This window comes from Macaca nemestrina, chromosome 2 (genome assembly GCF_043159975.1).
Source record: "Macaca nemestrina isolate mMacNem1 chromosome 2, mMacNem.hap1, whole genome shotgun sequence".
NCBI lineage: Eukaryota > Metazoa > Chordata > Mammalia > Primates > Cercopithecidae > Macaca > Macaca nemestrina.
The window spans coordinates 113,211,911-113,237,024 of record NC_092126.1 but is presented as its reverse complement, the minus strand read 5'-3'; the positions used below and the strand labels follow the sequence as shown (position 1 = coordinate 113,237,024).

At 55.1% G+C, this 25,114-nt stretch overlaps 4 protein-coding genes across 19 annotated transcripts in view; 3 read left to right on the top strand and 1 right to left on the bottom strand.

Annotated features, from left to right (window-relative positions):
• Nucleotides 1–6,242, top strand: part of LOC105480454 (inositol hexakisphosphate kinase 1) — a 73,304-nt gene extending 67,062 nt beyond the window's left edge. For all 11 annotated transcript variants that reach the window (XM_011739362.3, XM_011739359.3, XM_024792477.2 and 8 more), the window contains 2 exons: nucleotides 2,250–2,425; nucleotides 2,872–6,242. In XM_011739362.3, coding sequence (XP_011737664.1) covers nucleotides 2,250–2,425; nucleotides 2,872–3,405 — 710 coding nt within the window. In that variant the 3' untranslated portion in view covers nucleotides 3,406–6,242. The remainder of the gene's footprint in view (nucleotides 1–2,249; nucleotides 2,426–2,871) is intronic.
• Nucleotides 6,243–6,601: 359 nt separating this feature from the next.
• Nucleotides 6,602–9,060, top strand: LOC105480447 (GDP-mannose pyrophosphorylase B). 2 transcript variants are annotated; one of them, XM_011739345.2, is made up of 9 exons: nucleotides 6,605–6,965; nucleotides 7,092–7,172; nucleotides 7,261–7,309; nucleotides 7,444–7,586; nucleotides 7,803–7,961; nucleotides 8,050–8,128; nucleotides 8,202–8,329; nucleotides 8,413–8,595; nucleotides 8,677–9,060. In XM_011739345.2, exons 1-9 carry the CDS (start codon nucleotides 6,837–6,839, stop codon nucleotides 8,806–8,808), a joined length of 1,083 nt encoding a protein of 360 aa, XP_011737647.1. In that variant the 5' UTR covers nucleotides 6,605–6,836; the 3' UTR covers nucleotides 8,809–9,060. The 2 variants fall into 2 exon arrangements, with proteins under 2 accessions (XP_011737646.1, XP_011737647.1); XM_011739344.2 differs by having other exon boundaries at nucleotides 6,602–6,965; nucleotides 8,413–9,060.
• The window catches only part of LOC105480449 (ring finger protein 123), a 41,308-nt gene continuing 25,223 nt past the window's right edge, over nucleotides 9,030–25,114 (bottom strand). For 4 of the 5 annotated variants that reach the window (XM_011739349.3, XM_011739348.3, XM_011739353.2 and 1 more), the window contains 14 exons: nucleotides 24,950–25,057; nucleotides 18,240–18,417; nucleotides 16,957–17,031; nucleotides 16,720–16,807; nucleotides 16,546–16,633; nucleotides 16,369–16,453; nucleotides 14,850–14,989; nucleotides 14,554–14,742; nucleotides 14,385–14,460; nucleotides 14,070–14,154; nucleotides 9,923–10,065; nucleotides 9,682–9,776; nucleotides 9,471–9,556; nucleotides 9,030–9,391 (listed from right to left, as the gene is read on the bottom strand). In XM_011739349.3, coding sequence (XP_011737651.1) covers nucleotides 9,271–9,391; nucleotides 9,471–9,556; nucleotides 9,682–9,776; nucleotides 9,923–10,065; nucleotides 14,070–14,154; nucleotides 14,385–14,460; nucleotides 14,554–14,742; nucleotides 14,850–14,989; nucleotides 16,369–16,453; nucleotides 16,546–16,633; nucleotides 16,720–16,807; nucleotides 16,957–17,031; nucleotides 18,240–18,417; nucleotides 24,950–25,057 — 1,557 coding nt within the window. In that variant the 3' untranslated portion in view covers nucleotides 9,030–9,270. The remainder of the gene's footprint in view (nucleotides 9,392–9,470; nucleotides 9,557–9,681; nucleotides 9,777–9,922; nucleotides 10,066–14,069; nucleotides 14,155–14,384; nucleotides 14,461–14,553; nucleotides 14,743–14,849; nucleotides 14,990–16,368; nucleotides 16,454–16,545; nucleotides 16,634–16,719; nucleotides 16,808–16,956; nucleotides 17,032–18,239; nucleotides 18,418–24,949; nucleotides 25,058–25,114) is intronic. The other variant, XM_024792538.2, reaches the window with a different exon arrangement.
• On the top strand, nucleotides 10,799–13,718 carry LOC105480448 (adhesion molecule with Ig like domain 3). Its single transcript, XM_011739347.3, has one exon. It carries the CDS (start codon nucleotides 11,093–11,095, stop codon nucleotides 12,605–12,607), a length of 1,515 nt encoding a protein of 504 aa, XP_011737649.1. The 5' UTR covers nucleotides 10,799–11,092; the 3' UTR covers nucleotides 12,608–13,718.

Sequence of the window (25,114 nt, the reverse complement as noted above, 5' to 3'; positions counted from 1 at the left end):
AGGATCACTTGAGGCTAGGAGTTCGAGACCAGCCTAGACAACATAGTGAGACCCTGTCTCTAAAAAAAAACATTAAAAATTAGGTAGGCGGCTGGGCATGGTGGCTCATGCCTATAATCCCAGCACTTTGGGAGGCCAAGGTAGGCAGATCACCTGGAGTCAAGAGTTCCAGACCAGTCTGGCCAATGTGGTAAAACCCTGTCTCTACTCAAAATACAAAAAATTAGCTCAGGGTGGTGGCGGGTACCTGTAGTCTCAGCTACTTGGAGGCTGAGGCAGGAGAATGCCTTGAACCCAGGAGGCAGAGGTTGTAGTGAGCTGAGATTGTACCGCTGCACTCCAGCCTGGGTGACAGAGCAAGACTCTGTCTCAAAAAAAAATAAAAAAATAAAAAATAAATTAGGCATGCCTGTAGTCCTAGCTGTTCCAAAGGCTGAGGGTGGGAGGATCTCTTGAGCCCAGTGGTCAGTGCTACCGTGAGCTCTGCATCCAGCCACTGCACTCCAGCCTGGGCAACAGAGTGAGAGCGCATCTCCTTAAAAAAAAAAAAAAAAGGCCAGGCACAGGGACTCACGCCTGTAATCCCAGCACTTTGGGATGCCAAGGCAGGCAGATCACTTGAGGTCAAGACCAACCTGACCAACATGGAGAAACCCCGTCTCTACTAAAAATACAAAATTGGCCAGGCGTGGTGGCGCATGCCTGTAATCCCAGCTACCGGGAGGCTGAGGCAGGAGAATCACTTGAACCCAAGAGGCGGAGTTGTGGTGAGCCAAAATAGCGCCATTGCACTTCAGCCTGGGCAACAAGAGCGAAACTCCGTCTCAAAAAAAATAAAAAATAGCAAAAATAAACATAAAAGTACTGTAGAGCTTAGGTTAAAAAACCAGAAAACAACCAAAAAACAACAACAACAAAAAGGATGTGGTATATACATACAATGGAAAATTAGCCAGAAAAAGGAATGAAATTTTGATACATACTTATAACATAAATGAATCTTGAATACATTTTGCTAAGTGAAATAAGCCAGATATAAAATGACAAATACTGTATGATTCCACTTATGAGATACCTAGGAAAGATAAATTTATAGAGACAGAAAGTAGACTAGAGGTTCCCAGGGGCTGGGAGGAGGGAAAATGAGGAGTCACTGTTTAGTTCTATTTAATGGATACAGGCAGGAGAATAGTTTGAATCCCCTGAGGCAGAGGTTGCAGTGAACCGAGATGGCGCCACTGCACTCCAGCCTGGGCAACAGAACGAGACTCCATCTAAAAAAAAAAAAAAATTAGGCATGCCTGTAGTCCTAGTTGTTCCAGAGGCTGAGGGTGGGAGGATCTCTTTTCATTTTGGGAAGATGAAAAAGTTCTGCCGGGTACAGTGGCTCAAGCCTATAATCCCAGCACTTTGGGAGGCCGAGACGGGCGGATCACAAGGTCAGGAGATCGAGACCATCCTGGCTAACACGGTGAAACCCCGTCTCTACTAAAAAAATACAAAAAAGCTACTAGGGAGGCTGAGGCAGGAGAATGGCGTGAACCCGGGAGGTGGAGCTTGCAGTGAGCTGAGATCCGGCCACTGCACTCCAGCTTGGGTGACAGAGCGAGACTCCGTCTCAAAAAAAAAAAAAAAAAAAAAAAAGAAAAAGTTCTAGCTAGGTGTGGTGGCTTACGCCTGTAATCCCAGCACTTTGGGAGACTGAGGCAGGTGAATCACAAGTTCAGGAGTTTGAGACCAGCCTGGCCAACATGGTGAAACACCGTCTCTACTAAAAATACAAAAATAAGCGGGTGTAGTGGCAGGCACTTGTAATCTCAGCTACTCAAGCAGCTGAGGCAGGAGAATAGCTTGAACCTGGGATGCAGAGGTTGCAGTGAGCCGAGATCACTCCACTGCATTCTAGCCTGGGCAACAGAGTGAGACTCCATCTCAAAAAAAAAGAAAAAAGAAAAAAGAAAAAGCTCTAGAGATAGATGGTTGTGATGGTTGTACAACAGAGTAAATATACTTCATGCCACTGAATTGTACACTTAAAAATGGCTGAAGTAAATTTTATGTATATTTTACCACAGTTTGTTTTGGTTAAGAAGTAATAAGCCAGTGGTGTGAAACCCACATTTGAGAGTTTCTGAGACAAGTACATACTGCATTAGGTAAAAGCACCCTTTTATAGAAAAACTGGGTTGTGCTTTCCTGGCTGGGGCTGATGGTGAGTGTGGTTGTCATTCTTCTTGACCGTGGCCCAGAGTTCCTCCTGCTTGAGAACGTGGTGCACCACTTCAAGTACCCCTGTGTGTTGGACCTGAAGATGGGCACGCGGCAGCATGGCGATGACGCATCAGCTGAGAAGGCAGCCCGGCAGATGCGGAAATGTGAGCAGAGCACATCAGCCACGCTGGGCGTCAGGGTCTGCGGCATGCAGGTGAGTTACCTCTGCTCAGAGCCTAGGCGCTGCCACTTGCATGATTTGGGTTGTGCTCATACCTGCGTGCGATCTATGCCAAGTGTGTCCTCCTGAGCCCTTCTGTCCTTACCTGTTGACCTTGCTATGGGCCTCAGGTGCAGGACCACTGTGAGAGCCTGCTGCCTTGACATTGGGACACGTAAGACTCTTGCCTGTCAACAAGATGTTCTGATGTTGGAGGAGGGCTCCAAAGCTGGTGGCAGGGAACCCATAGGCCTGGTATTGCTTTCTCTTGGTTCTGCAATGGGAAAACCCAGGGTGAATGTGGCCTGCCCAGTTCCACTTAGATAGGTGAGCAGAAAAACTCAGGTTGGTCAAAGTGCTTTCAGACAGTGCTTGCCCAGGGCACTGTGAGCTCTTCAGACTTCCCTGGCATTCACCCTGTCTGTCTCCTGGGGTTTCAGGTGTACCAGCTGGACACAGGGCATTACCTCTGCAGGAACAAGTACTATGGCCGTGGGCTCTCCATTGAAGGCTTCCGCAATGCCCTGTATCAATATCTGCACAATGGCCTGGACCTGCGACGTGACCTGTTTGAGCCTATCCTGAGCAAACTACGAGGCCTGAAAGCTGTGCTGGAGCGGCAGGCTTCCTACCGCTTCTACTCCAGTTCCCTGCTTGTCATCTATGATGGCAAGGAGTGCCGGGCTGAGTCCTGCCTGGACCGCCGGTCTGAGATGCGTCTCAAGCACCTGGACATGGTGCTCCCTGAGGTGGCATCATCCTGTGGCCCCAGCACCAGCCCCAGCAACACCAGCCCCGAGGCGGGTCCCTCCTCTCAGCCCAAGGTGGATGTCCGCATGATTGACTTTGCACACAGCACGTTCAAGGGCTTCCGGGATGACCCCACCGTGCATGATGGGCCAGACAGAGGCTACGTGTTTGGCCTGGAGAACCTCATCAGCATCATGGAACAGATGCGGGACGAGAACCAGTAGGCCCTGTTCTGGGCCCCCAGAACCCCTTCCTCTCCACCCGCAGGCAGGGACCATTGTTCTGAACTTGCCGTGAGGACACACAGACTTGATTTTAAAGGGTTATATTTCTCTTTGGTGTAAACTAAAAGAAATGTTTTTAGCGGTAGCCTGGAATCCATATATATAAAGTGAAGGAGGGTAGACCACACGCCCTCTCAGCCAGGCTCCTCAGCTTTGTGGCTCTGATTGGTGTGTCCAGGCTGCCTTAGGAAGGAAGAGGTGCCCCTGGTGGGCTTGGCAGCAGGGACAGGGTGCCCTTGGACATTGGTTTCTCTTGTCTAGATCTTTGAGGTCTGTGGCTGCAGGGCTCTGCTGATTGTAGGGTAAAGCCCTGGGCTGGTGCAGGGCCCCTCCATGCCCACTCTTCCCTTGTTCCCCAGAAGTAGAGGGCTTTGGGTGCCCATTTCTTGGGGGCTTTCTGGTCTTATGCTGTGGGTGTCAGCTAGCTCTTTAATAGGTGCCCTCAGGGCACCACAGGGCTTACTGCACAAAGCTGGACCCATCCTTGGGTCTGATCTTAGTGTGGGGCTAGATTAATGAAGCTGGGCTGAGGCCAACTTATGGCAGAGGGCAGGCCCTGGGTTCCCCAGGTACCTGTTGGCATGTGACAGGTTGGCACCTGTCCTATTCCTGAAACAGCCAGCCTCTCTCACCAAGTTCCCTTGCCTAAGAAGACCACTCCCTCCTACCCCACTGAAGTGGGGGATAGTCGGTGTCCTAGCAGGCCTCAGGGCCTCTGGTGGCTCTGGCCTAGACAGTATTTGCAGTTCTTGTGCTATGGGTGGGAGTCGTCGTCTTTAAGTTTCGGCAGCTGTGCTGCTGCTGGATGGGCTGCTCCTCCCAGGGCTCAAGGGCTGTGGTCCGCTCAGGGTCTCATTTCCCCAGGCCAAGTTCAAGGCGGCAGCTCTTTGTGAGGCGCTCTTGGCCCTGGGCCTAGAGGGAGAACTTTAAGCTTTTTTGCTCACAGGGACATGGTGTGGGCTCTGGGTGCAGGTGCCCACATTCTGCTAATGAGAGCTTTGTCTGATCAGTCCTGGGTCCATCAGTTTGTCCATGTGTCCAGCTGCCAGCCCCTGTCCCTCGGGATCCTTCCTCTGGGGTGTAGCCTTGTTCATTAGTATATACTCATTCCTTCATGCTTTCCTCAGCAGAACACTCCCACTTCTGAGGTGAGCTTTTGCCTCATGCCTCCTCCACAGGTGTTGCCTTTTTATAAAGACCTGATAGCAGAATAAACTGGTGATGTTTCCCTGTTGACCCAGCACCCTTTCTGTGGGCCTAGAATATGGCCCTCAACACTGACAGTGGGACAGTGAGGGCTTGAGGAGTGACCCTTCCTTTCTCATGGTTTTAGTCATTTTGGCTGCCAGCCCTTAATGGCACAGACCTGCTGCTTCTAAAACAGATGGCCAGGACATGACACCGATTTCAGCCATTGCCAGGGTTAGCACCCTCTCCTTTGAGCCTAGGGTCACTGTTCATTGTCACTTTAGGCAAGTGCCTGTTTGGCATTAAAGGTAAGCCTGCCAGCTGTGAGAGGCCTTGGTAACTGATGGACTCATTTCCTGGTCCTTAGAGATGCAGCTTCTTAAGGGCTCCTTGATGGATGCCATCTCTCCTAGCCCCCGGCTCTGGTGCCACTGGTGGGCAGGTTCCCATTCTTTGGGGCTGGGAGGGACAGCTTGGCTGTTTCTGGTCAGAAATTACGGTTTTCTCTCCTGTACCATTCTGTGGCTTCAGCCATGGGGGCAGTAGCCCTTCATTAGTGTAGACTTAGTCATTCCCTGGTAGGGTGGAGGGTAAGGCATAGGGTCTGGAGCTGTTTGGGACCTTTTGGGGATGTCCTGTGCCTCCCAGGTTCCTAGATTCTGGGAGGAGAGGCCGCCATATTCTGCTGCTCCTCACAGCGAGCAAAGGCTTCATCCACTTACATTCAGTATTTTCCTGGCACTACAAAGAGTGGGAAGGCCTGGGATTTGCTGCTGCTCCCCTAGAGCAGGGCCCCTCTTTTCAGCACTTTGGACACCTGGAGACCCAGCCCTGTTATTTAATGGTAGTGGGCAAGTGTGTGTGCATACTGTCTGCCACTGCTTTCTCCCTGCCCCATGCCAGAGCCCTCTCCCTGCCAGGCCCTGCCTTAGCCCCAACTTGGGACCAAAGTGCAACATGGGATCATGGGTTGGGGTGCTCCGGTGACCCCTCTCTATAGTGCTTCCCTGGGCCAAGCTGACACCAGCCCCTGAGGGTGGGGTGGGACGGGTGGTGCTTAAAAGAGGAAGGGGACCAGTGTAGCAAATTGCTAGGGACCCCCACCCTTCCCTCTCTGGGCCTGTGCAATGGGCGTGGGGATTCCCATCATGGGGCCTGGCGCCTGTGCTAGTTCCGTAGCTGCTGTTCACGCGCTCACTCCTGACCACATGCACGTTCCCTAGATGCAGATTGCTTTGAACTTTAAAGCTGTACAATTTGGTTATGTTTGTGCTGACTTAAAAAATATTTTAATGAGAAAAAAAATGGACAACCCTGGGAAGGACCTGGTTCTTTTGCTTCTCGGGGAACTGTAAGCCCCCGCGTTCTGGGAATCGCTCTCTGCTCCTCTTCTTGGAAGCTAAGCCTGTCCCCACCGCCCGAGGTCTGCGCCCGGACACTAACCCGTGGCTCCCGCCGCAGTAGTGTTTGCTTTGGACCTTGCGTGAGGGGTGCTCGGTCCGAGCCCGCTCCTTTCTGTACACCTAGCGCTGCCCGCCCCGCTTGTGTCTGAGGTCGTGTATGTCAAAAATAAAGCCGCTAGAAACGGAGGCAAGTCTGTCTTTGTGAAAATCCCGTGGTCCGGGAGCCTTCCCTGATCACCCTCCCTCGGGGCTGGGCCGCGACGCGGGCCGTGGGGGCGGGCCGCGGGGTGGGGCGGGGCCGGCGGCTGCTGGACGGCGCGAAGCAGGGAACTAGGCCTCACCCTTGGCGCCAGTTCCGCCTTTGGATCCGCCAATGGCCAGCTGACCCGCGGGTCCCGGCCCGGGTCTCCATGGCAGCCCGGCGTACTCGGGCGCTCATTGGCTACGTGTGTCGCAGCGCTGCGACCCAACGCTCCGTCGCCGGCGGCCGTGCCACGTACGCGGCAGCCGATTGGCCCGCGGTGCTCGCGTCACTGCCCGCGCCGGGTCCGCCCTGAGTTCGTGGCCAGCAGCCGTCCACCCGGCGTCGCGTTCTGGGTTGTGGCGGCCCTGGATCCGGCGTCAGGGCGACCGGGAGGACGAGGTGGAGCCAGAGTCGGTCAGACGGGTTGGTGAAGGGCGCGGGGCCGGGCACGGCGTTGGGAGTGCGCTGCAGGGACCGACTAGACGGGCTGCAGGCACCTCAGAGCCCGGGACACCCCCTCAACGTCCGCAGGCGCGATGAAGGCACTGATCTTAGTTGGGGGCTATGGGACGCGGCTACGGCCGCTGACACTGAGCACCCCGAAGCCACTGGTGGACTTCTGCAATAAGCCCATCTTGCTGCACCAAGTGGAGGCGCTAGCTGCGGTAAGACCCTGGGTCGGGATCGGAGTCGCTTTCGGATCTGGCAGGACTAGGGATGGCCAGTGACTAGGGGGTCAGGGGCTCCCGTACCTTCTGACTGAGCCCGCCCGTTGGCCTGCGTTCTGACAGGCAGGCGTGGACCACGTGATCCTGGCCGTGAGCTACATGTCGCAGGTGCTGGAGAAGGAAATGAAGGCACAGGAGCAGAGGGTGAGGCACGGACTCTTGGCCTTTATCCTCGGTCCCCACCCAACTTCCCATCCTGGTAGAACCTGACTGGGGGTCCTCTTCCTTCCAGCTGGGAATCCGAATCTCCATGTCCCATGAAGAGGAGCCTTTGGGGACAGGTCAGTAGAGAAAGGTCCCTTGGGGAGGGTTTAAGGCCAGGAAAAGGGTAAGACCCAGCCTGCATTGGGCCTGTTGAGCCTGAATCCAGGGACTCAGACCTCCAGCAAGGTTGTGACCTGTCCCTTTCCCCCAGCTGGGCCCCTGGCGCTGGCCCGTGACCTGCTCTCTGAGACTGCAGACCCTTTCTTCGTCCTCAACAGTGATGTGATCTGCGATTTCCCCTTCCAAGCCATGGTGCAGTTCCACCGGCACCATGGCCAGGAGGGCTCCATCCTGGTAAGGCGCCAGGTCTTGTTTCTCTTGACACTTCCACCCTCCATGCCCAGTCTCCCCTGCCCCCTAGCCTTCATCTGCCTTCGGATGTTATGGGTACAGAGCTGTGCAGTATGTATCTTTAAGCACTTGGGGCAGAGTCTCTGAGATCTGGAACGGCATGTATATCAAGGCTCAGGAACACTGGACTAGGTCCGAGGTCCCCTTCCTTGCATTCAGGTAACCAAGGTGGAGGAACCCTCCAAGTACGGTGTGGTGGTGTGTGAGGCTGACACAGGCCGAATTCACCGGTTTGTGGAGAAGCCGCAGGTGTTTGTGTCCAATAAGATCAACGCAGGCATGTACATCCTGAGCCCTGCGGTGCTGCGGCGCATCCAGGTGTGTAGTAGGAGACAGCTGTCGGTGGGCTGTGGTGGGGCAGGCCATCACCGCCATGACCCTGCTCACAAGCTGCCCACTCCCACAGCTGCAGCCTACGTCCATTGAGAAGGAGGTCTTCCCCATTATGGCCAAGGAGGGGCAGCTATATGCCATGGAGTTGCAGGGTGAGGCAGGGAGGCCACAGGGTGGGGGTGGTCTGTGGCTGGGCTGAGGGCCCTGATACATCCCTCCCTACAGGCTTCTGGATGGACATTGGGCAGCCCAAGGACTTCCTCACTGGCATGTGCCTCTTCCTGCAGTCACTGAGGCAGAAGCACCCTGAGCGGTTGTACTCAGGCCCTGGCATTGTGGGCAACGTGCTGGTGGTGAGGCCCTTGCCCAGCCCATCATTAACCCCCTCAGTCTTGGGAGACAAGTGGCCCACTTGTATTTTTCCCACCACTCTCAGGACCCAAGTGCCCGCATTGGCCAGAACTGCAGCATTGGCCCCAATGTGAGCCTGGGACCTGGCGTGGTGGTCGAAGATGGTGTGTGTATCCGGCGGTGCACGGTGCTGCGGGATGCCCGGATCCGCTCCCATTCATGGCTTGAGTCCTGCATTGTGGGCTGGCGCTGCCGTGTGGGCCAGTGGGTAAGCCTGTGGGCTGGGCCAGGTGGGGAGAGGGGCGGGGAGTGTGCCTGTCTCCCTGACAAGGCCTATCCTCTCCTGGAGGTTCGCATGGAGAACGTGACAGTGCTGGGTGAGGACGTCATAGTTAACGATGAGCTCTACCTCAACGGAGCCAGCGTGCTGCCCCACAAGTCTATTGGCGAGTCAGTGCCAGAGCCTCGTATCATCATGTAAGGGGATGCAGTGGGGCTGGCCAAGCCCCGGTTTTCCCATCAGCAAGGGGAGAGTGCTGGCCTGACACATCAGAAGACCCTGGACTTGTTATCTGTCTGGGGGGCACTGGGTGAAGCTGAAGCTGTTGGACACCTGCCTTCTCATGTGGACATCATCTGGCAGGATCCCTGCTGGGCACACCCCACAAACCCTACTCCCTCAAGAAGGGCCAGGGCCAGGGCTGTATGGAATAATAATTTAATGCTGACTGTGGCCCTGACTGAGAGTCAAGCTCAGGCACAATTAGGGCCATGGCTGGGCTCCCACCAATGAGGATACAGGCAGGCAAGGAGGTTGAATGTGGTGGTGGTGGCGGTTGCGGGGGGGCAGATACAGGAGAAGGGCAAAGGGAGCTCATAAATAGGGCCCAGCCTGGCTCTGGGTTCAAGGGTGGAGGTTCCAGGATGGCACAGGCTGTGAGGCCTAGGCAGCTGAGGAGGTAGTACTCGTATTGGCTCCCTTCTCCCAGTCCTCTACAGACACGATGGTGGCTTTGCAGAAGAAGCAGTCCTTGTTGTTCATCAGGTGCTGGTTGATGCAGGCTCTACAACAGGGGAGGGGATGAGGACTGCCCTGCATGTATCTACTGCTCTCCCCACTACCAAGCTGTGGGGACCACTTACTTGCACGACTTGTGGCCACAGGGCTGGAACACAGCAGAGATGGGGTGGGCATAGCAGATGGGGCAGAGGTCCTCCTCACTGGTGGGCTGCAGGGAGGAGAGTGAAGGGTGGGCTGGAGTTGGATGCCTGGCTGTGTGGATGTCTGCTGTGCCTATGCAGGAGTGCACACATATTCAAGTGGCATGGACCTGTGCACCATGGTCCCACTCACCAGAGAGGCAGCTGCTGCCTGGGCAGATGCAGAGGTCAGGTGTGCCAGCATCTGTTCCACTTGGGCCAGCTCATCGGCACTGATATAATCCGCATCTGGGGAGTGGTAGGTAGTGTCAAGTCAGAGGTAGATGAGGATGTCATGCCTTTTAAATATTCCCAGCCTAGGACTTTGCTGTTCTTAAGGTTCCTGACCCGATCCAGCCCCAGATCTCCCTGACCCACCCCACCAGCCCACTCACAGCTCTGCAGGGAGAAGCGCTTCCGATCAGGGGCTGGCAGGGCAGTGCCAGGTGCTGGGGGCTCTGGCTGTCCCAGGAGATAGCATATTGAGCGTAGCTGGAAGCAGGGATCTGCCAGGAGTACTGATGTGGCTCGCTCTCTCCTAGGTAGGGGATGGTGCAAGGGCAGTCAGAAGGCTTGGGGCCTGGCTAAAAGTAGTCTCTATTGGGATTGCCAATGAGGAGTGCCACGGCTTGTCCATAATCACCGCCCCCCTGCATCCTTTCCGTCTCCCTGCTTCCCAAGCCCCAAGTCCTGTATTCTAGTAAGGTGCCACACAGCCTGGGGTCTGAGACGGAGTCTGGCCCTGTTGCCCAGGCTGGAGTGCGATGGCGCGATCTAGGCTCACTGCAACTTCTACCTCCTGGGTTCAAGTGATTCTCCTGCCTCAGCCCCCGGAGTAGCTGGTATTACAGGCGCCCACCACTACGCCCGGCTAATTGTTGTATTTTTAGCACAGACGAGGTTTCACCAGGTTGGCCAGGGTGGTCTCGAATTCCTGACCTCAGGTGATTCACCCGCCTCGGCTTCCAAAAGTGCTGGGATTACAGGCATGAGCCACCGCACCCGGCCTGGGGTACCACTTTAAGAGGGCTCAGGGGAGCCACCTTAAGAGAGTCCATCTGGCCCATAATATATCACTCAAATAAGTCATTTCTAATAAACACTAACAGCAGCTTGGAGACATTCTTCCAGACTCCCCCTTTTACTCCTCGAGGAAAAAGCGGCGGAGAGCTGCCAGCCAAAGGCAGACTGGGGCTTTGGGGTTGGGCTCACTCCTCATCTGGCGGTCATGTGGGGCCATTGGGCACTAGGGGATGCAGCCGCCCCGCCTCCTCAAACGGGAGCCAATAGGAGCCCGAGCCCCGCCCCTGGGGGGAGTATTTAGGAGCCGATCAGGAACTCGCTTGGAGAGGGCTCGGGAAGCCGAAGGGAGCACGGAGAGAAGTGCAGCCCCGCCTCACAACCTGGGAACCGCACAGTAGGGGCCGTCGGCCGGCCAGAACCCGCCGTGCCTCCTCGGCAAGGGCCATCCGGTGCCACCCATGTCGCACTAGAGCAGAAGTGGGTGAGTCCTGGAACTGCGACCTGCACAGAGCTGCTCTGTCCTGTCCCTGGTGGTCGCCGCCATGACCTGGCTGATGCTGCTGGGGGCACTGCTCTGCATGCTGTGCGTTGGGTTAGGCACCCCGGACTCCGAGGGTTTCCCGCCCCGTACGCCCCACAACTGCCCCCACAAATGTATCTGCGCTGCCGACCTGCTAAGCTGCACTGGCCTAGGGCTGCAGGATGTGCCGGCCGAGTTACCTGCCGCTACTGCGGACCTCGACCTGAGCCACAACGCGCTCCAGCGCCTGCGCCCCGGCTGGTTGGCGCCCCTCTTCCAGCTGCGCGCCCTGCATCTAGGCCACAACGAACTAGAAGCGCTGGGTCTTGGCGTCTTCGCCAACGCCAGCGGCCTGAGGCTGCTCGATCTATCATCTAACGCGTTGCGGGCGCTTGGCCGCCATGACCTCGACGGGCTGGGGGCGCTGGAGAAGCTGCTTCTGTTCAATAACCGCTTGGTGCACTTGGACGAGCATGCCTTCCACGGCCTGAGCGCGCTCAGCCATCTCTACCTGGGCTGCAACGAACTTGCCTCGTTCTCTTTCGACCACCTGCACGGTCTGAGCGCCACCCACCTGCTTACTCTGGACCTCTCCTCCAACCGGCTGGGACACATCTCTGTACCTGAGCTGGCCGCGCTGCCGGCCTTCCTCAAGAACGGCCTCTACTTGCACAACAACCCATTACCCTGCGACTGCCGCCTCTACCACCTGCTACAGCGCTGGCACCAGCGGGGCCTGAGCGCCGTGCGCGATTTTGCGCGCGAGTACATATGCTTGGCCTTCAAGGTACCCGCGTCCCGTGTGCGCTTCTTCCAGCACAGCCGCGTCTTTGAGAACTGCTCATCGGCCCCAGCTCTTGGCCTAGAGCGGCCGGAAGAGCACCTGTACGCGCTGGTGGGTCGGTCCTTAAGGCTTTACTGCAACACCAGCGTCCCGGCCATGCGCATTGCCTGGGTTTCGCCGCAGCAGGAGCTTCTCAGGGCGCCAGGATCCCGCGATGGCAGCATCGCTGTGCTGGCCGACGGCAGCTTGGCCATAGGCAACGTGCAGGAGCAGCATGCCGGACTCTTCGTGTGCCTGGCCACTGGGCCCCGCCTGCACCACAACCAGACGCACGAGTACAACGTGAGCGTGCACTTCCCGCGCCCAGAGCCCGAGGCTTTCAACACAGGCTTCACCACACTGCTGGGCTGCGCTGTGGGCCTGGTGCTCGTGCTGCTCTACCTGTTCGCCCCACCCTGCTGCTGCTGCCGCCGTGCCTGCCGCTGCCGCCGCTGGCCCCGAACACCCAGCCCTCTCCACGAGCTGAGCGCACAGTCCTCAGTACTCAGCACCACACCGCCAGACGCGCCCAGCCGCAAGGCCAGCGTCCACAAGCACGTAGTCTTTCTGGAGCCAGGCCGGAGGGGCCTCAATGGCCGCGTGCAGCTGGCAGTAGCTGAGGAATTTGATCTCTGCAACCCTGGAGACTTGCAGCTGAAGGCTGGCTCTGAGTCCGCTAGCTCCATAGGCTCCGAGGGTCCCATGACGACCTAGACTGCCCAGGGCCCCCACCCAGGCCCCCACCCTCTTGCTGCTCGCCCTGCTGTCTGCTTCGGTCCAGAGAACTGGCAGATGCTGGTGGGAAGCACTGTGCCTGGCCCCCCAGCTTCCTGTATGGGCCTCGAAACACAATGGGCTTTCTCACTCACTGGTAGAGACAGGCGTCGTAGTCCCCAACCTGCCTTCTGCTCTGCCCCTGCACAGGACCCAAAGGCCCCAGGCCCTGCAAGCTGTGCTAGTGCCTGCTTTCCCGGGGACTTCCTAGTGCCCAAATGCCCTGTGAGCCTGAGAGACCCAGGCCCCTGTGGCTTTCAACACAGCACAGCCATGGAAGTAGCTGTGTTCTTCTACAGCCTGTGGAAGAACCCCTGTAGCAGAGCCCCCTGTCCACCCTCAGGGTCCGAGGCAGCTCTCCAGGAGTGGTGCTGAAGAGCTGACGCAGGGTCATCTCCCCTTCCCAAGGGGGTGGGAGGGAGTGGGCCCACAGGGAAAAGACGACGGCTCTGAAGGAAGATGTCGCCCACACCCCAGGACAGAAAGAAGAAACAAGCCCGCCCTCTGGTGAAATGGGACTCCCTCCCAACCGCCTGAAAGCTTCACAGATTCACGCAGAGTCCAGTGGGCAGGAACTAGGCAGGAAAGGCTCCTGAAGAGACTCCTGGGGGGGCTGGCCTAAGCCCCAGTCAGAGGCCCTGCTCTCTCTGGCCCGGGGCATCCAGCTGTTGTTCTGAAGGCACAGCCCATTCCGTGGGCTTACAAGACACAGTGAAGGGGATCATGGCCTGCGCCCCTGCTTTTCAGCAGTAAAAAGCCCAAAAAGCCTGGAGAGCATGGCCAAGTTGGGAGGGCCGAGCCGGAACTCCATGTCCCTCGAGAGCAGGGGCCTCTTAAGGGCTGGCACTGGTCTCAGCCTAATGGCTGAGGCGGTGCCCTGGCTTCACATGCATCTCACTGCTCCCACTGCGGGAGGGCAGGGAATGGGTGTCTGGGAGCCCTTCATGTGTAGGGCCGAGCTGGGGGCCCCCATGGCCATCCTGGACCCCACTGCTCCAGAGTTTCTTAATAAAGGCAGCATGTGCTTTATTGCTGGAGCCTTTGTAGACAATGGTGGTCCTGTGTGTGTTCAGCTCTCCCGGAGGCCTGGCCCTGTCCACCACAGGATGACACACCTTCCGGAGTCCTGCCTCCCATGCCCGGCCTGAGGCATGGCCACAAACCAGTGGCTCTGTGGGCCAGGGCCACCTGTCCTGCTGGGGTCCCAGATTCTCCTACTTAGAGAAGCTCCCTCTGACCCCTATTTAGGCCGTTCACACCTCACTACCTTCCCTCTGCCTCAAAACCTGATACTGAGGTCCATTTTCCAGATGAGGAAACTGAGGTACCAGGAGGCCCTGTCCAGCCCCTTCTCACCAGACACACCCAGCTCCCACAGGGGCCCACGGTCCCAAACACTCACTCTGAGGCTGGGCCACGCACCAGGAGCTGCACCAGGATGCCCGTCACTGCCACCAGAATGGGGTAGTGGTCCACGCTCTCTAAGCCTGAGGGGAAGGGGAAGAAGGACATGAGCCACCCACACACTCCTGCTGCAAGGACTCCGGGCCTGACACGGTCCACCCTGCCCACTGCCCTCCCTACAGAAGGGTGAGCCAAGGCTGCAGAGCGCCAAGCCTGGCTGTCCGGGGGCAGAATGTGGAATTGGGCATCACTGTTCCTAGCAGAGGAACCAAGGCCTGTAGTGTGTTGGGGTGCAGGGCATCTAGGTCCTCACCAGGCAGCCGTAGGGTGACCACACGATCAAACAGGTTCCTCTCAGCTGTCACTCGGTTCAGCACCTGGTTTAGCAGCTGTGAGGGGAGCAGGAGTCCATTGGTGGATGGGGAGCGCCACCACTGATGAAAGGGGCATTCCGAGAACCCTTGCTGCCCAGATGGCCACACCTGTGCAAGACGCCGCAGCAGCATCTCGGAGGTAGGCCGGGTCCAGTCAAGGAATATCTCAGGCACCAGTGTGATAGTCATCTCCAAGACACGCAGCAGGCTGACTGAGAGGTCAAAGCAGGTGGCACATACCTTGAGCTGCCGGCTGTCCACAAAGTTCCGCTCCAGGCGCTCAGCAGCCTGCTGGATCTGATCCACCAACATGTGGACATGCAGCGGTCAGCACCTGGCTCTAGCCCGGGACCAGGCCTCATCCCCTGCACCACCCTAACCCACGAGGCTGCACCACAGCCCACCTCCTGGATCATGCCAATGAATTCAGAGAAGGCCCAGTTGAGCTGATTGAGGACACTGTTGAGGAAGCTGGGCGCCACATCAGGACCCTGCTGCAGGAGGTCCGCCATGTGCTGCTGCAGCAGGGTGGAGGGGCAGGGCTCTGCAGGGGGACAGGAGGTAGCATCATCAGGGACTCCACTGCAGTGGCCTCTGCCTGTTTGCCTCTGTCCTCGCCCATTGAGACTTTGGTATAAGGACAGAAAGACAGCTCCCTAGGAATGCTCAGGTCATGAAAGCAGGGGACAGGGGACAGCTGCCTTGTAGTTAGGACAGAATCTGTCCCCTCCTTCTAGTAGGCAAACTCCAGGCTGCAGTTGTTTCCAGCTCTGACACCACACCATCCACCCCAGGCCTGGAGCAGCCACACAGCCAGAGCCTGACCCTCAGCAAGTTCTGGGTCACATACCCTTCAGATAGGGTCAGACCTAGACAGGGTGGCTTAGACGCTTCCCCACCAGCACCAAGGCCAGCTCCTCCAAGAGCCTACTCTGAGCCCTGCTGCAAACCTGCTGTCCTCTACTGTCCTCTGCTGCCCTTGGCCTGGCCTTGGCATATGGCCAAGGTGGTGGGCGCCAAGTCTGGGCTGGCAGGCAGCAGTAACCAGAGCCCTCAGCTGCAACTGGCCCGGCGCACCTCCCCACCGGCTTGATGCAAATCAATAGTTCCCGCAGCAGCAGGACGGGCCTGGCCCCACTGCTGCTCTCCACTTGCAGCTCAGTTCCACCCTGGAGGCAGGACCACAGCAACTGGCAAGGACTTGCTGTGTGACTTAGCACAAGACACTCAGCCTCTCTGGGGACACCCTTCAGATCAAAACACTGCCCACAAGGGCAGAAACAGACTACATGAGCCAAGAAGAGTCACCACGAAGGGTGAAGACAGTGTGTGGTAGGCACTCTGCAAGGGCCAGGCCTAGGGTAAAATCCTCGGGCTCATGATACTTGCCCTCTGCTCCCAACTAAATGTCCCTTCCTCCAGGGACCCCCGTGAATACCCTCTGGGCACCTGGCCAACCTCCAATCTGTGCTCCCACTGGACTCAGGTGTCCAAGGCCGAAGCCAAGGCCAGGGTCTGGCACCAGCAGAGAGCAAAAAAGAAGCAGAAGGACATGGTGCTGGGACAAGGCTGGAGGTCAGGGAGCTAGCTTTGAGGGCAAGGGACAGAGTATTCAGTCTGCATGAGCTGCGGCAGGCCAGGAAGATGGTGCCACCTCTCACCATGACCCATGTAGAGCGTCCAGGCCCAAAGGGCACATGTAGGACTGTGGGCAAGGTGGGGGAGGGGGAGTCCCAGCCCGAGCATCCTTGGGCTGGAAGAAAGCAAGGAAAGTGGAAACCCCAGGGGACAAGTAGGGAGTCTGGGACCCAATGGGGGAACCAGAGAGGGGCTGGAAGAACTGGAGAGTCTGAAAGAACCCATGGGTAGGGGGTAAACACCCCCGCCTGCCTTGCTCAGGACTCCACCAACCCAGATACTCACTCTGGAGGCTGGGCAAATTGGCATCCTCAAGTTTGGTTTTCAGCAGATGTGGCAGCCGTGTATAGCGGTACCCGAAGCCACAGCCCTGTGGAAGTGGGGGTCGGTGCTCAGGTCAATGGGACAGGGCACCCTCTCCCTTCAGCCAGTCTCAGCCACCTCCCCTTGAGTCAGGCTTACCCTCCAGAGCCGCACCAGGATCCAGTTGGTCTGGGCCCAGGGCCGCTGCTCATAGGGTGCCAGGAGGTTCCTCACCATGGCGATACGCCTGTGAGGGCAAGGAGGGGAGAGACATGGGGTGAGGCTGGGCACGGTGCTCGTGGCCAGGGTGTGTGCCTCCCAGGCCCCACTCACTGCTCCTCAGGGATTCGCTCCACAGCCCGCAGGGAGTGTGGGTAGCACACGTAGCTGGCCAGGGCCTGCATCAGCGAGTCTCGGATGTCTGTGGGGAGACGCCGTGCCTCAGTAGGGGCTTGGCATGAGCCCTGAACCCATGTCTCATGCCCACCTGGCCACATTTTTCATAGAAGAAAGCCAACCAGAGGTGCCATCCCATCCCCTTCCCCCTGTACCCTCTGTAGGGCCCCTCACCAGTGCCCACGATGCGTGTGTCAGCAAAGTGTTTGGCGAGAATGGCAGCCAGGCGGGTCAGAGTCTCTTCATAGCCTGCAAGGGTAGGAATTGAGACGTGTTGGCTAGGAGTGGGGGCTCCAGAGGCAGGCATGTCAGCAGGTTGGGTGGGCTTGGGTAGCAGGCTCTAGAGCTGGCTCCCAAGGCCAGCCTGGACCCAGGCTGGCATCTGGGGACATCAGGCAAGGCATTCATTGGTGGCTGTGGAGGGGCTAAGGCATAGGCTCACTGTGAGGGGATGACAGGCCCTGGCAGGAGCCCTGACCTGGGCTCAAACCCATCTCAGCACACACACCTGATGAGCAGTCAAAGCTCCTTGGGCACCCACAGCTCTGTCTTTGTTTTTTATTTTTGTTTTTTATTTATTTTTTATTTTTTATTTTTTTTTGAGACGGGAGTCTCGCTCTGTCGCCCGGGCTGGAGTGCAGTGGCCGGATCTCAGCTCACTGCAAGCTCCGCCTCCTGGGTTTACGCCATTCTCCTGCCTCAGCCTCCCGAGTAGCTGGGACTACAGGCGCCTGCCACCTCGCCCGGCTAGTTTTTTTTTGTATTTTTTAGTAGAGACGGGGTTTCACCGGGTTAGCCAGGATGGTCTCGATCTCCTGACCTCGTGATCCGCCCGTCTCGGCCTCCCAAAGTGCTGGGATTACAGGCTTGAGCCACCACGCCCGGCCTACAGCTCTGTCTTTGAAGACAAAGCCTACACCAAGGCCTGGGGCTAGGTAGGGGGTGGGCTAGGGGCTATGACAGCTCACTGCCTGATCCAGACATACACAGTACAGCTTAGCCTGGAATCAGTGGGCTGCGAGAAGCCCAGGTTCGGATGTGGACCCTAGCAGGGTCCACCCCCTGCTGTGATTTACCAAGACAAACCATTCTGCCCCTGACCAACTGCCACGCTTTGTGACCAGTGCCAGGGAGTCAGGGTGCAGGGCCAGCTGGCTGCTGCACCACAGCAGTTGCTCATAGCACTAGGAAGGAAGTGAAAGCCAAGGGGTCTCCACCCACTGTGTTCCATCTTGTCTGTTTTCCTTTGCCAGGGAGCTGTTGGATCTGTGGCTGCAGGTCCCAGGGCAGGGTGCAAACATTTGTTTGCTGCAGGGTGAACCACAGAGGAAGCTCCTCCCCTCCCTGCCCCCCATGGATGTGTGTTGCTGGGCCACAGAGGTCTCAGACCAGGGCTCCTAGGGCTCACACTAGAGACCCCTTTTCTGCTTCTGCCCCAGCCTGAATGGTTCCATCACCTGGGAGCTCCTCCATGCTGTGCACGGGACCGAAGTAATTCTTGAGAGCACTGTAGCTGTTGATGGCCACGCTCAGGTAGAACTCGGGCATGAAGGCAAAGAGAGACCCTGTGCGATCACCGTGCTCAATGGTCTGCAGGCAGACGCGCAGCAGCCAGTAGATGTCCAGCATCTTCTCCTGCAGGAGGCACATGGGGTGCTGCTGGGTTGTGCACCAGTGGGGTCTTGGGCTCATGTCCTGGCCTGGGGATCAGGAAAGGCCTCCCCAGGCCTATGACAGCACAACTGAGACCTGGATTTCAGGAAGCACGAGCAGTGGCTTAAGCAGGGCAATCGAGTCCTCAGCAGGCAAGAGGGACGCACTCAGTCTGGAGGGCGTATTACTGCAACCCAGCCAGAACTCTGGTCAGCATATTTGTAAGCAAGTTCTTTTTTTTTTTTTTGAGATTGAGTCGCCCAGGCTGGAGTGTAGTGACGCCATCTCGGCTCACTGGAACCTCCGCCTCCCAAGTTCAAGGGATTGTCTTGCCTCAGCCTCCCAAGTAGCTGGGACTACAGGTATGTGATACCACGCCCAGCTAATTTTTGCATTTTTAGTAGAGATAGGGTTTTGCCACGTAGGCCAGGCTGATCTTGAACTCCTGACCTCAGGTGATTCACCTGCCTCAGCCCGTAAGCAAGTTTTAGGCAAGAGAGTGCTGTGACCAGAAGTCTGTGTTGAAAAGTGGAGTATAAGATGCATGGAGGGCCCAAGAGAGCTGGCGATGGTAAGCAGGCAGGCAGAAATTTGATCTGGAGTGCAAAGGAGAAGGTGGTGGGAAGGCAGGGGGCAGTGTGACTGGTGGAACAGAGGTCACAGGAAACAGACAAAACCTGCTGAGGGCCCTGCTCCCCACAATTGGTTTCCACAGAGTCCATGTCAGGGAGCCCAGGCAAGAATGCGGCCTCAGGTCCCAGCCCAGACCCACAGCACGTGTGTGTCTTGGAGTGCGGTCAGAGCACCTGGGCTTCACACCAGCTCTCTGATGTGCCCTAAAACCCAAGGAGCTTAGGAGAAGATGTAAGCAAGAGTTTAAGGGGCGGGCCTGGGTGCAAACCTAGGCAACGATGATCCTGCTGCTACAGAAGGCCAGGGAAGATTGAGTCTGGCAAGGGAATGGCAATGGCCCCATGAGAGCTAAGGCATCAATGCAAGGGAGATGGAAATGTGCCAGCTGGATTGAGATGGGGGCAGACAGAGACCCTGGTGAGACTGTTTCAGAGGTGGGGAAGAGCCCATGCTAGAGGGAGATGAAGGAGAAGATGAAGCAGCTAAGACAGAGAAAGAAGGAGACAGCATAACTTTTGAGCACATGTAGAGTCAAGGCTGGAGTGCAGTGGCACAATCACAGTTCACTGCAACCTGGAACTCCTGAGCTCATGTGATCCTCCTGCCTCAGCCTCTAGAGTAGCTGGGACTACAGGTATGTGATACCATGCCCGGCTAATTTTTGTATTTTTAGTAGAGATGGGGTTTTGCCATGTTGGCCAGGCTGGTCTTGAACTCCTGACCTCAGAGTAGCTGAGACTACAGGTATGCATCGCCATGCCCCGCTAATTGATTTTTTTTTTTTTTTTTTTTTGTAAAGATGGGTTGTCCAGGCTGCTCATGAACTCCTGGCTTCAAGCGATCCTCACGCTTCAGCCTCCCAAAGAGCTGTTCTACAAGAGTGAATCTTTCCATTAATAATGGGATTAGAGGCCGGGCGCGGTGGCTCAAGCCTGTAATCCCAGCACTTTGGGAGGCCGAGACGGGCGGATCACTAGGTCAGGAGATCGAGACCATCCTGGTTAACACGGTGAAACCCCGTCTCTACTAAAAAATACAAAAAACTAGCCGGGCGAGGCGGCGGGCGCCTGTAGTCCCAGCTACTCGGGAGGCTGAGGCAGGAGAATGGCGTAAACCCGGGGGGCGGAGCTTGCAGTGAGCTGAGATCCGGCCACTGCACTCCAGCCCGGGCGACAGAGCCAGACTCCGTCTCAAAAAAAAAAAAAAAAAAAAAAAAAAAAAAAAAAAAAAATGGGATTAGAAAGACACAGGTGAGTTAGTGCTGAAGATGTGGAGAATGAAGGCAGTTCAACATAATAAAGACCATATGAAAAGCCTCCATCTAACATCACACTCAATGGCAACAGACTGTAATCTCTCCCTCCCTCAGACCAAGAACAAGACAAGTGTGCCACTTTCTCTACTTCTGCTTAGCATACTCCTGGAAATCCCAGCCACAGCAACTAAGCATGAAAAAGAAAGGAAACCACACTGGAAAGGATAAAGTAAAATTATCTCTGTTCACAGACATGATTTTATAAGTAGAAAATCCTAAAGATACACACACACAAAAAAAACCCCAACTAGGATTAATAAATAAATTCAGCAAAATTATAGGATACGGTCAGGTGCAGTGGCTCAAGCCTGTAATCCTAGCACTTTGGGAGGCCGAGGCAGGCAGATCACCTGAGGTCAGGAGTTCAAGATCAGCCTGGCCAACATGGTAAAACCCCATCTCTACTAAAAATACAAAAATTAGCCGTGGGCAGTGGCGGGCATCTGTAATCCCAGCTACTCAGGAAGCTGAGGCAGGAGACTTGCTTGAACCCAGGAGGCAGAGGCTGCAGTGAGCTGAGATTGTGCCATTGTGCCACTGCACTCCAGCCCAGATGACAGAGACTCTGTCTAAAAAAAAAAAAAAAAATTGTAGGATACAAAATCACTATGCAAAATCACTATGCTGGAGTGCAGTGGCAAGATTTTGGCTCACTGCAACCTCTGCCTCCCAGGTAGCTGGGACTATAGGCATCATGGGATTAGAAAGACACAGGTGAAAACCTGCAAAGTAATCAAGAAAACAATCCCATTTACAATAGCATCAAAAAAAGAATAAAATACACTGGAATAAACTTAACCAAGGAAGCAAAAGACTTGAAGCTATCTTGAAAACTACAAAATGCTGCTAAAAGAAATTAAAGATCTGGCCGGGTGCGGTGGCTCACGCCTGTAATCCCAGCACTTTGGGAGGCCGAGGCGGGCGGATCACAAGGTCAGGAGATCGAGACCACGGTGAAACCCCGTCTCTACTAAAAATTACAAAAAATTAGCCGGGCGCGGTTGTGGGCGCCTGTAGTCCCAGCTACTCGGGAGGCTGAGGCAGGAGAATGGCGTGAACCCGGGAGGCAGAGCTTGCAGTGAGCCGAGATCGCACCACTGCACTCCAGCCTGGGCTGGGCGACAGAGCGAGACTCCGTCTCAAAAAAAAAAAAAAAAAAAAAAAAAAAAAAGAAATTAAAGATCTAAATAAATGGAAAGCCATCCTGTGTTCATGAACTGTTAATATTGTTAAGATGTCAATACCACTCAAAGGAATCTATGTATTCATGCAATCTCTATCAAAAGCCCAGTGGTATTTTCTGCAGAAACAGAAATACTCCTCTAAAAATTAATATGGAATTTCAAAGGACCTCAAATGGCCAAAACAATCTTGAAAAACAACAAAGTTAAAAAAAAAAGAAAAAAGAAAAACAACAAAGTTGGAGGTCTCACTTCCTGATTTCAAAACTTACAGCAGGCTGGGCATGGTGGCTCATACCTGCAATTCCAGCACTTTGGGAGGCCGAGGCAGGCGGATCACCTGCGGTCAGGAGTTTGAGACCAGCCTGACCAACAAGGTGAAACCCCGTATCTACTAAAAATACAAAAATTAGCTGGGTGTGGTGGCGCATGCCTATAGTCCCAGCTACCTGGGAGGCAGAGGTTGCAGTGAGCCAAAATCTTGCCACTGCACTCCAGCCTGGGCCACAGAGCGAGACTCTCAAACAAAACAAACAAACAAACAAAAAGATATGCAAATGGCCAATAAGTGCATATAAAGGTACTATTTGCTATAATATCACTAATCATTAGGAAAATGCCGAACCACAATGAGGTACCATATCCTACCCATTAGGATTTACTATTAAAAAAGTAGAAACTGCCAGGTGTGGTGGCTCATGCCTATAATCCCAGCACTTTGGGAGGCCGATGCAGGAGGATTCCTTGAACCCAGGAGTTTGACAACTGGGCAACATAGTGAGACCCTGTCTCTACCAAGAAAAAAGCAGGGCAGAAAATAACAAGTGTTAGTAAGGATATGTATGGAAAAATTGGAACCCTCGTGCACTACTGGTGAGAATGTAACAGGCCCAGCCACTGTAGAAACAATATGGTAGTTTCCAAAAAATTAAAAAGCAGAATTGGCTAGGCACAGTGGCTCATGCTTGTAATCCCAGCACTTTGGGAGGCTGAGGCAGGCGGATCACCTGAGGTCAGGAGTTCAAGGTCATCCTGACCAACATAGTGAAACCCCATCTCTACAAAAAATACAAAAATTGCCAGGCGCAGTGGCTCATGCCTGTAACCCCAGCACTTTGGGAGGCCGAGGCTGTCAAATCACCTGAGGTCGGGAGTTCAAGACCAGCCTGATCAACATGAAGAAACCCCATCTCTACTAAAAAAAATACAAAATTAGCCAGGCATGGTGGCGCATGCCTGTAATCCCAGCTACTCAAGAGGCTGAGGCAGGAGAATCACTTGAACCTGGGAGGGAGAGGCTGCCATGAGCCGAGATCGCGCCATTGCACTCCAGCCTGGGCAACAAGAGCAAAACTCCACCTCAAAAAAAATAAATAAATAAATAAATAATTAGCCGAGCATTGTGGTGCGCGCCTGTAGTCCCAGCTACATGGGAGGCTGAGGCAGGAGAACACCTGAACCCAGGATGTGAGCTGAGTCGCGCCATTGCACTCCAGCCTGGGCAACAGAGTGAGACTCCATCTCAAAAATAAAATAAAATAAAATAAAAAACAGAATTACCATATGATATAGCAATTCCACTTCTGGGTATATAACCAAAAGAATTGAAATTAGGGTCTTAAAGAGATCCTTGCACACCCATGTTCATTACAGCATTATTCACAGTAGCCCAAAGTAGAAGCAACTCAAGCGTCCATCAACAAAGGACTGGATACACGAAATGTGGTGTCCATACAGTGGAATATTATTCAGCCTGGAAAACGAAGAAATTCTGACACATGCTATAACACAAATGAAGCTTGAGGACATTATGCTAAAGCCAGACACAAAAAAACGAATAGTGTATGATTCTCCCTAGATGAGGTGCTTAGGATAGTCAAATTCAGAGACAGAAAGTAGGATGGTGGTTGCCAAGGGCTGGGGAGGGGAGCACAGGAGGTTCTGTTTAACGGGCACAGAGTATCAGTTTTGCAAGATGAAATGAGTCTGGAGATTGGCTGTACGACAATGTGAACAGACTTAACACTTAAAAATGGCTATCATGGGTGGCCGGGCACGGTGATGCACGCCTGTAACCCCAGCACTTTGGGAGGCCGAGGTGGGAGGATCACACGAGGCCAGGAGTTCGAGACCAGCCATGCCAACATAGCGAAACCCTGTCTCTACTAAAAAATACAAAAATTAGCTAGGCACAGTGGCACGCCTATAATCCAGGAGAAGTGCTTGAACCCAGGAGATGGAGGTTGCAGTGAGCCAAGATCATGCCATTGCACTCCAGCCTGGGCAACAGGGTGAGACTCTGTCTCCAAAAAAAAAAAAAAAAAAAGCTAAGATGGTAAATGTTATGTCACACATATTTTAGCACAACTAAAAAAAGGCAGAGAGATGAGAGGGAGAGGGTCTTGAGAAGACAGTGTGGGAGAGGGCAGCCAAACTTCTGAGGGAGGTGGGCAGGCAGGAAATCTCAGGACAGAAGGGAGAGGAAGTTCTCGGCATGGGGCAGTAAGCACAGTCATCCAGGGTAGCAAGAGAGTCAGGAGTGGGAAAAAGGTGGAGGTGGTTTGGGTTTTGGGGAGGAGCCATGAGAAGAAACAGCAAGCAGAGATGATAGAAATGGCGACCCCAAAGGCCTCAATCACCCAGTCATGCAGGGATACGGCCAAGAAGACAGCAGATACCCTGAACTGGGCACCTTAAGAGATCCTCAAGGCATTCACTGGTGGGGGAAGAGATGCCAGGAGAGACAGGGAGAGGAAACAAGTCCAGAGGGTCTGAGGCCTGGGGATAAAACTTCAGTCATAACAGGAGTGCCCCATCCATCCATCTGTCCATCCATGTATCTGACCAGGCTGAGTGCCTTGGGAGGGCAGAAGCTCGTCTTTCTGATTTATTAATGTGTGTGTGTCCCTAGTGTCCAGGACGGCACCTGGCACACACCAGGTTTTGGGTGCATGTTATTGAATGAATGAGCAAGTGAATGAGCGAGTGAGTAGAGAACAAGCCAGTGGCCTTGGGTGGTAATGAGTCAGACAGAGGCAGACACAGAGGGTGGGGTGTGGCTCCGGGAAAGACTGCAGAGCCCCTGATGCACTGGGAGAGAAGGAGGGGAGCCAAGAAACTGGGAGGGGGTGGGAGCAGGGGAGGCAGACAGAGCAAGCTTGTTCCTCGAAGGACAGGTCTATGAGGCGTACTGAAAGTCCAGAAACAGCGCTTCCTCAGTCCACAGGGCATGAGGAGTACAGGGAACATGGCATGGGGTGATGGAGTCTGAAGTGGGAAGGGACATGTGTGTGCCAGAGGCCCGCGAGGGCAGGGGCATCAAGGGCCCTGGCACAACCTGGCCAGACAGTGAGGTCGGGGAGGGGCAGCTGCAATACTGGCTTACCTGGGAGTAGACAGTGGCATGGACCCAGGCAAGACGACGGCTCAGGTGGTCCAGCTTTTCTGAGAAAACCTTCTGGCTCTTCGTCAACTCTGCAAGGATGTCCTTCCTCTGCCACCCAAGGGGAAAGGAGGACAATCAAGACATGGTCCCATGCTCACGTCCACC

Coding starts and splice junctions, on each gene's coding strand:
- LOC105480447 (XM_011739344.2), top strand. CDS start 6,837: ATGAAGGCACTGATCTTAGTTGGGGGCTATGGGACGCGGCTACGGCCG. Junction 7,587..7,802: donor GCCAGGAGGGCTCCATCCTG/GTAAGGCGCCAG, acceptor CCTTGCATTCAG/GTAACCAAGGTGGAGGAACC. Junction 7,962..8,049: donor CGGTGCTGCGGCGCATCCAG/GTGTGTAGTAGG, acceptor CCACTCCCACAG/CTGCAGCCTACGTCCATTGA.
- LOC105480448 (XM_011739347.3), top strand. CDS start 11,093: ATGACCTGGCTGATGCTGCTGGGGGCACTGCTCTGCATGCTGTGCGTT.